The sequence below is a fragment of the Pteropus medius genome, unplaced genomic scaffold, assembly GCF_902729225.1.
Source record: "Pteropus medius unplaced genomic scaffold, Ma_sr-lr_union100, whole genome shotgun sequence".
Lineage (NCBI taxonomy): Eukaryota > Metazoa > Chordata > Mammalia > Chiroptera > Pteropodidae > Pteropus > Pteropus medius.
Window position 1 is genome coordinate 1,404,479 of NW_024342472.1, and position 7,969 is coordinate 1,412,447.

Genomic DNA, 7,969 nt, shown 5'->3' on the forward strand with positions numbered 1-7,969 from the left:
TTTCAATACTGCTAATTATCCCAATTGATCAAAAGGGAGGAAATTACAGCACCTGAGTTTTGAGTAAATTTCTTTTTAGGGCCTGTGGTTCTAGATGCTATTCTAGGATCCTTATTTTAACTTAAAAGAGCCTTCAGGAATGAATTGACAATTTTAAAACAATTTCCACGTGAAAACTATTGAAAATACAAATCACTTTCTAAGCTTGTCCAACACACATTTATTTTCAGGATCCCAAGTTGTTAGGCAAAGGGATTCAGGTCAGTTTCAAGCCCTCAAAGCCACAGAATATCCATCTCTTCTCCGGACTTGCTCCAACTCCAGTCATTTCTTGCTTGAAGGTATACTAGAGTCTACTCATGAGACATTCCACATCACTGGTGCAGATCTGTGAGACAGAGAGGACATCTCCATTCAAAACCAGTTCCACCATTCTAATGTGGCTCTTTTTCTTCCAATGTTGTCTACTTTTGGATGCTGATACGTAGGTGTGTGTTGGGGGTGGAGTTGACCTCTTCCCTTCTTTGTGCATGTGTATGTGTTGGGTGAGTATCTTCCAGATGGCAGCCTTCCTCTGCTGTGACCACCAGAGTCCACTGAGCTTTATTTTTATGTATTTCATAAGTTTTATTTAGGTATAATTTACATACAATAAATTCACCTATTTTAAATGTACAGTTTGCTGAGTTTTAGTAAATTTATACATTTGTATACATTTTTCTATAGTATACAATTGTACAAATTTAAGAAATTTATACAATTTATAAAAACTGTCACCACAATTCAGTTTTAGAACATTCCATCACTTCTCAAAATTTCTTTGTGCACCTTTAAATTTAATTCTCACTTTCAATTCCTGACTTTAATTTTTCACTGAAGTTTTGCCTTTTCTGAAAATTTCATATATGTATAATCATGCAATATATAGTGTTTTGTGACTAGTTTCTTTCAGTTAGTATGATATTTTTGAGATTTATTACTACTGTGCTTTCCATTGGGAAGAGTTGATGTCAGGCATGTGGAGAGGCTTGGGTTTGTAGCCAGCTGAATGGCAGCAGATCAGTACTGGTGATGCTATGTGCGAGCCTGAAAGCTACAAAGCATTTTGGGAAAAGGAGGGAGGCGCAGAAATGATTGCCTCAAACCCCCCCCTCTCTCTCACACACACATACACACACACACACACACACACACACATCAATTTCTCTTGATATCACTGCAAGCTCTCTTTCAGAGGTCCTGACACTACTCTGACAGAAAGCTGCTTAGGAGAAACTGGATTTACATTAAGAGTGAGGTCAAGCTTTCTTATCAGTACTAGACACTATTCAGTTAAGTGAAATCACATTGTAGAGTATCATATAGAATCGAATCCCCACTTCAAAAAACATAAATATGTAATATTTATTGATGTATACGTACAATATTGGTGCATATAGAATTGAATTCCCACTTCAAAAAACATAAATATGTAATGTTTATTGATGTATATGTACAATATTGGTGCAGCATATGCATGAAAAAGGGTTTGAAATAAAGATATACCAAACTGTTAACAGTGGTTATCCTTGAGGGGCAAGATTGTAACTTTCAATTTTCCTTTTACTATATTTCTGTATTACTTACATGTTTAAGACAATATGTATCCATTATTTTTACAATTAAAAAAAGAACCAGATAATTTTTACTGACATATAGTCCAATTTTCGATTGACCACTTAGTCCTGGTGCTCTCATTCCATCCCTCCCTTCACTGCCAAATGGGCTATTTAATTGTAGAATAGCATCATTTCCCAGAGATAAATGAGGAAGGTGTACTAGTTGGAACAGAAAAAAGAAACTGCCATGAGGACAAAGTATTTCCACATTTGAATTCTCAAATGGGCCAGTGCCTCTGTTAGAAGGACATATGCTTAAACAGCTTAACATTTTGGACATCCAGGATGTTTAGGAGTCTGCCAGGAATCTGTATTCTAATGGAATTTCTCAGAAGGTTCAGATCCTATAAAATAGTGAGTACAATCCATGAGCAGTTTTAACTGAATGCTGCTTCTGAAAAAATTTATTGTGAATTCATTTATTCTGAGGGGTCAAGAGTCCCTCCCACCTCTATGCGGCATCCTTCACTTTCTAAGGAACTAGTATTAACCTTGCTCCTGACACTTTGTGAGTTCCCCCACAGGATAGCATCCAGGGCATGAAGTAGCCTACGAGATCAGCTGTGAGCAAATATTCAGTCTGTGTTACAGACTTATTCTTCCATCTTTTTTTTTGTCACTGCCTTGATTGTTTCATCATAGATAATGGCAGTGATGATAGTGATGGTGGGGAGGTGGTTGGCATAAGACTTCTAACTTGGAAAATTAACATTAGCTAATGGCTAATAGACCAGGGCTAAAGTTTGATTGGTGACAAATGTTGGTTAATTTGCAGTTTATATGTAAATTAAGAGGAAAAAGAACATTCTTCTAAGATTTGTCTTGGAAGCTGGGTGGCCAAATCATTTAGGTTTGCCCAGGACTTCCTGTTTTAGGATTGGAAGTCCTAAGTCTCAGGAAATCCCTCAGTTTCAAACAAACGGGGACAGATGGTCACCTTACTTGCAAGAGAGAGGCTCTATACTGAATCACAGTGAGAGAATAGGCAAGGGAAATTTCCTTAGAGTGAGTACTAATGACTTATTCATGCTTGTGGAGAGTAAGGTCACAAGTTCACAAAGAACCTTATATCTCCTTGCATGCCTATTTCAGGCCCCCACATACCTTATTATCTAGACGGTGCAAGTAGGAATAGATGTATTCAATGCTTGCTCCAAATGGGTGGACATGAAGGAATGTGGAGATAATCCCTATAGAGACAATACCATGGAGGTTACACTTGAGCATTGTATTCTTTGAGATGCCACATGATACTGTATAGCAAGAACTAACTCCTATGTACAACATATTATATACCAGGCACTATTCTAAGTTTACACGTAGTTTACTCATTTGATCTTTACAACAATATTGTGAGGTAGGTATTATCATCCTCATTTCACAGATAAGGAGACACTGAGGCATAGAAAATTTAAGCAACTTGCCCAAGGTCACACAGCTGGTAAGTGGCAAAGCTGGTATTTGAATTGAAATAATAGCTCTTAACCACTACTCATACGCCTTTCACTACACTGCATCACATGTAGAAAAGCTAACATTTGAGGAGACACTTTCATCATTTATGATGGCTGAAGACAATTTGAGTTCTACATTTTACAATTAATTTAGAATTTTACAATAAACTCAGAATCTGCTGGGTTTTCGCAGTTCCTCTGCACGGCCTTTAAATTGAACTTTAGCTTCTTATGCATTAATAATGTCTTGTCGTCATGGCAAAAGTGCAAATCATGTACTTTTCCTGATTAACCTCATGCTTCTCACAAGAGAATCTTCTAATTATATTTGGGTTTTATTCTGTGAGTAGCTCTATAAAGAAAAGCCAAACATTTCATTCACTTCAAGTGGTCACTAGCATTTTATTGGTGTTCACAGCCCTGAGGAACAGAACTCTTATAGCAGATCACAGCTTCCAGGAATATGCATGGTTTCTGCTTAGCATAACTCTGGGGTCATTGGCAGCTACAAATATTGCCTTGATTGTTCTGGCTATCAGGTTAATTTTTCTAATACTTCTTTCTCTGACAATGAATAGAATACAAATTGTTCAAAAGTCGACATTTCTTTCTTTAAATTGTTTGAATTCACCTCCTTTCATAAGATCTTAGGTACCTCAGATAGACCCAGAATTGAGTTTACTGAAAACTTCCAGGAAATAAAAGCTAAAATTAATTTGGTTTATAAACTACAACTTGTCTGCCCCTTTTAGTGACTGACAAAGAATATCACAAATTTAAATAGTAGCTTGAAGTTCATATCAGTTCTTTATGAAAATCCTCCAAATATTAGATGGCAATGGGGGTGGGTTGGGAGATCAGGAGGAACTGATGGTAGGTTTCAAAATCTGTTTAAAATAGATGCTATTACTTATAACACTATTTTAAATGACCAGGCAAATTACATTTTTAAACACTAACTCAAGCTGACAAACTTAAATTCTGAAGAAAACATTCTATGTTGAAAGGAATTCTAGATGCTATGGTCAAGAAAGACTGTCAAATGCCAAGAAACAGCTCCATAGGTTTCAAAACACTAAGCAGTTTTTTGTAGGTTCATACCAAAAGAAAGAACCAGTTTAAAAAATAGATTTTTCCTTTTCTCTGTCAGCTCAAGACTCCTTTCTTTACAAAAACAAAGCAAGAAACACTTATCTTAAGAATCTTTGTTTCTATAACTATCCATTTACAGAAGCTTCATTCTGCCCCCACTCCCAGCTCTTCTCTGACAGGTCTCCCATTTGCCATGCCAATTTGTTAACTTTGAGTTGGAAATTGGAAATAAGTTGTCACTTTTCTTGAAGACTCAATGGCAGATCTCTCTGTGCATCTTTATTTACATATTGAACTGTTAAATCTGAGTACAATATACATTACCAAATAAGGCACATATATCTTAAAAAAATATGCAGAAGCTGATCAGTGTGGAGAACTTTTGAGATGGGGTGGGACAACTTTGTGGCTTAGCTTCCTAGAGGGCCACTAAAATTATCTGCTGAGATCAAGATCGGATCCTTTTAAATGACTGAATATTTTAGGACCTCAACCTGCCACTGTTCTTCAAATAGAATATAAAGTCAGTAAGCATTTCTGAATAGTGCTGTAAGTGCAAAATGGTTCTAATTTATTGAGGTCTTACTATGGGCTGGGTACTGTACTAAGTAATTTAGATGAATTATTGCATCTGATACAGCTGCCCTTTGAAATAGGTAATATTATACCTATTTTGCAGATGGAAGAACTGAAACTCAGGATGGAAATGGTGGGATCAAGACAGGAGGCTAGGTCTGTCAGATTCCTTAACAATTTATGCTATCTTGCCTCTGTGAATGAATTTTTACATAACTAGAGGAATTCTAGCATTTATGTTATCAGAGCCCGCAATGTCCAACACCTCACAGGGAGCTTTCTGAGTCATCTGCAAGTAACCTGGAAAAGCTTAAGAGAGGCACACGCTTCCTCCATAGGCTCACCTGGAAAAGTTCTGCCAGATGGTTTCTGCATTGACCCTTGAATGGGAGTGAGAGGGCTCAGCTATCTTTGCATAGAGATTTAAAAAATCTACATTGTGTTTCTCCAACAGACAACCTCTTAGCATAGTGCTTATACTGACACATTTGATGTGACGGTGGCCACAAGGAGCTTGAAGACTGCTGGGGACTGCTGTTACCATTTTTATTGAAATATTTATTTGTTCTTATCCTATTGTCTTCAGGACTTTGGATCCTTGCACTGTCACACTTTATAAATGTTCAGCATGCGCTTATTCATTTTAAGTAAATCATTCCTCCTCTCCACTGTACTCTATACATTGTATGTGTGTGTTACCTTCCTTACCCACTAGTAGGGCTTCACGTTCAGATTTGATAGGATTGCTGTTCAGGTTCTTCTCAAGAGGGTAGTCACTATCCTGGCTTGATGCACACAGTCTAGAAGCACAGCTTTCCTGTGGGAATAATATGCTTCCTGGGTCAGTTCACTTCATTTGGTAACAGACTTGGTTTTAATTACATAAGGAACTTCTTAACACAGCACTCTAAAAATAATACTAATTCTGATTATTGAATGGGAGGAAGAAAAAGAGCATAAATTACAAAAGCATCACAAGTAATCCAAAGCTTATTTATATGGCTTCAAAACAGAAAAAAATTAGGCATTCATCTTCATCACTTTTAGTTTTCTGCCTTCATCATTCTTGACTCTATACAAGTAATTCGGAGAACCAGACCCAACATTTATTGTTTATTGTGCCTGGTAGGGGCAGATTGTGGCTGATTGAGATGTTTTTCCATTTCTTCCGTTCCACAATCCCTCAGCAGGACAGGATTCCTTCTGTTTTCTTTAAAGATGTTTTCAAAACTTCCAGGATGCTGCCCATGAACAAAATGAATGGTCTATGCTGCCAAACATGTTGTTTTCTGGATTAACAGGCTTTCAGGCTATCGTCAGAAGGGAAACATTTCTTGATGACCTACTCAATCTTTGGCCTTTACAATCTAATCCAGGCAGTAACTATTATGCCACATTTGATTTAGATTACTGGCTCACTTCTAAGCCATTGGCTGTACATCTGTTGCTAATCCCCTTAAAACATTAAATAATCTAGTAAGCCATTTCTTAAGTGTGAGAGTTTAACAGATTGGGGGTGATTTAAGCTCAGAAAATATCCCCAAAAGTTTTAGCCACCCTGAATAAAAATGTAGTCTTGCTGAAATTTGACTTCAATTTTATTATAGCTGGCGTTTAAAAAATTAGAAAGCATACTGAAGGGATGCTTATCACCTTGAATTTTACTAGCAGATTCAAATAACTAGTTCTTTCTGTAGTAAGACATAGCCATGTTAGAATATTGCAAAAAACTGGCAATAACTCACACTGCAGTTTAGTATCAAGAAACTCGAGCCAAAAGAAAAAAATTCCTCCTCAACCAAAACATTACTTTCCTTTCAACCTAAAATTACATTTGCAGTCCAATGAAATGGTACTTTGCTTTCTAACCTAATTGTATGAAGTTGAAATATTTGGTCACAAATCAGTTTCACAGAGATCAGTTTATAATGAACTGTCATAACTTTCTCTGAAAGAAACTTTGCTTAAAATAACAGAAAAAATATACTCTGACTCATATTTTTCTGATTATCACTTGGATCTCTTTCCTTATCCTCCAGCTGTTACTTCATGGTATATTCAGTTTCAGATTGGGAAACATTTAGACTTATGCTGCTTACATTAAAGCACTGAAAACATCCTTGCACTAAAAAATTTCCTTAATAATAGTGGAAAAAACATGGTTCTGGTAAAGATGGTGGAGTAAGTAAATGCTGTGCTCACCTCCTCGCATGACTACATCAAAATTTTAGCTGACGTGCCAACAACAATCAAAGCTCAACTATAATAGGATGACATATACAACCCACACAAGGGATACTCTTGGAGGTGATCATGGAGAATGTGCCATGGGGACACAAAAGACACCTACTACATAAGGGCATCCTGCCAAGAATGGGAAATGTAGACTTCCCTCATACATAGAAACAAATATAAAGGTAGCCAAAATGAGGAGACAAAAAACATGTCCCAAATGAAAGGACAGGAGAAAAATGTCAGAATAAGAACTAAAGGAAATGGAGGCAAGCAATCTAACAGATACAGAGTTCAAAACACTGATTATAAAGATGGTCAAGGAACTCAATGAGAACTTTGGAAAAAGGACATAAAGAATATAATAACTTAAATGAAGAATACACTAGAAAGAATAAACAGCAGATTATATGAGAGAGTATTGAATCAGTGATTTGGAAGACAGAGCAGCAGAAAATAGCCTATTGGAACATCAAATAAAAAAAAGCATTTAAAAATGAAGATAGTTTAAGGGACCCTTGGGTCAACATCAAGTGTAACAACATTTACATCATGGGGGGTACCAGAAGGAAAAGATAGAGAAAAAATAGTTGAGAATCTATTTGAATAGATAATAATGGAAAACTTCCCTAACTTGCTGAAGAAAATAGGCATACAAGTCCAGGAAGCATAGATAGTCCCAAAGAAGATGAACCCAAAGAGGCTCACATCAAGACACACCATAATTCAAATGCTAAAAGGGTAAAAATAAAGAGACAATCTTAAAAGCAGTAAGAAAAGGGAAGTTTAGTTATCTACAAGGGAGCTCCCATAAGACTGTCAGCTGATTTCTCAATAGAAACATTGCAGGCCAGAAAGGATTGGGACAAAGTATTCAAAATGATGAAAAGCCAGGACCTACAACCAAGACTATTCTACCCGGTGATGCTTTTCTTTAAAATTGTAGAAGAAATAAAG

The 7,969-nt window shown here is 36.6% G+C and overlaps 1 protein-coding gene across 1 annotated transcript in view; it reads right to left on the reverse strand.

Annotated features, from left to right (window-relative positions):
- Positions 1–256: 256 nt before the first annotated feature.
- The window catches only part of ENOX2 (ecto-NOX disulfide-thiol exchanger 2), a 140,744-nt gene continuing 133,031 nt past the window's right edge, over positions 257–7,969 (reverse strand). The window contains 3 exon segments of the mRNA XM_039864988.1: positions 257–388; positions 2,763–2,848; positions 5,489–5,597. Of these exon segments, the coding sequence (XP_039720922.1) occupies positions 257–388; positions 2,763–2,848; positions 5,489–5,597 (327 nt within the window).